The following is a 1,387-nucleotide window of genomic DNA, read 5'->3' as shown; positions in this document are numbered from 1 at the left end:
TTACACTTAACTTCTGGCTCCATAAAACCGGGTCTACACACTAGTCTTATGACTGACAGTTAGTAGTAATGAGTAACACCTAACCTTCATTTGCCTAATTTCATCTCCCGCTCAGGGCAGCTCCGTAAGGCGGTAGAGCAGCTTACCACTAGCTTCATTTTACAGATGAAGAAACTGAGGGTCAGGGAGCTAAAAGACTTGCCAAAGGTCACCCAGTTATTGAAGTGTGCAGACAGTAAACTTTTAACTAAACATCTCACTCTACCCTGGGGATAATTAGAAAGTTAGACCCACGTTGTCGCCAAGAGGTTCTAATCTTAACAAATTATTGTACTTCTCTAAAATTAAGCCAATCGTGGGTGGGGGGAGTAAAAATAAGCGTGGAATGAGACCTTCTGGAGCCCTTGCCATTACAGAAGGTAAATAACGCGAAGACTGTAGTTTTAATTCACATACCAACTTTTCTCCAATAGCTCTGGGTGTTTATCATTTTTGGATCTCTTTACCAGCATCGCATCCGAAGTTCATAGAATAGGGGAGAACCATGCCTGGGAACCAGACAGTATTCTTACTCTGGGAGGGCAGCACGCTTGGCCCCTAGGGTGTGGTTACATGGCCAGCGTTGTTAGAGCTTGCAGACCTCAGGCGACAGCGGGGAGCATCTGCTGAGTCCCAGGGGCAGGGAAGCCCAGGCAGCGCAGAGCGCGTGGTGCCAGCCCCAGGAGGAGTGAGCACATCCAGGACCAGGAGATCCTAGGGGTCCCCCAAAGCGAGCGGGAGGCAGTCAAGCGTCCGGCACTGACCCCACCTTCTCACTTGACTCTGTTTTGCATCCCGCACAGAGGCGTCCCTGCCCCAGACGCGTCCCCACCTCCACGCTCCCCCTCCCAGCTCACCGAGGACCCCTGGCGTGACGAGTGCCAAGAAAACGCAGAGCAGGCCCGCAGCGCCCATGCCCCGGCCAGCAGCCCCAGCGGCGGGATGCGTTCCGAGGTGCTCGAGCCTCCTGCACGACTCCGAGAGAACGCGGCTGAAGCAACAGGCATCTGCAAGCGAGGACTGGGGGACCCTTAAATAGAATCTGGCGCCACGTGCTAGCCCTGCCCGCACACCTGCAGGCTGCCGGGGGCGGGACGCCAGCGCCTGTGAGGTTGGCCCCAGCTGCTAGGCGCCCGCCTGAGGAGCCGACGGGGGGCAGGGGGGCAGAGGGGCGGAGCAACTGTGACCAGGGCTTTGGCTCTGGCTCTAGCCCTCAGCGTTGTGGCTTTCCAACATTTTCTACCCTGCAACGCAAGCATCCACTTTTGTCTTTCTGGAGGAATGAAACAAGTTTCACAAAATAGTACTCATTCTTACTAATCTGTAATGCTCTATCCCATCCCATCCC

The 1,387-nt window shown here is 54.7% G+C and overlaps 1 protein-coding gene across 1 annotated transcript in view; it reads right to left on the bottom strand.

Annotated features, from left to right (window-relative positions):
• CR2 (complement C3d receptor 2) overlaps nucleotides 1-1,067 on the bottom strand; it is a 33,403-nt gene extending 32,336 nt beyond the window's left edge. Inside the window, exon 1 of the mRNA XM_077775091.1 lies at nucleotides 897-1,067. Coding sequence (XP_077631217.1) covers nucleotides 897-954 — 58 coding nt within the window. The 5' untranslated portion in view covers nucleotides 955-1,067. The remainder of the gene's footprint in view (nucleotides 1-896) is intronic.
• Nucleotides 1,068-1,387: the final 320 nt, after the last annotated feature.

Source organism: Crocuta crocuta, unplaced genomic scaffold (genome assembly GCF_008692635.1).
Source record: "Crocuta crocuta isolate KB4526 unplaced genomic scaffold, BGI_CrCroc_1.0 scaffold207, whole genome shotgun sequence".
In the NCBI taxonomy this organism is placed as follows: Eukaryota; Metazoa; Chordata; class Mammalia; order Carnivora; family Hyaenidae; genus Crocuta; species Crocuta crocuta.
Note: the sequence above shows the minus strand (reverse complement) of the source record. Positions and strands in the feature narration are given on the sequence as shown.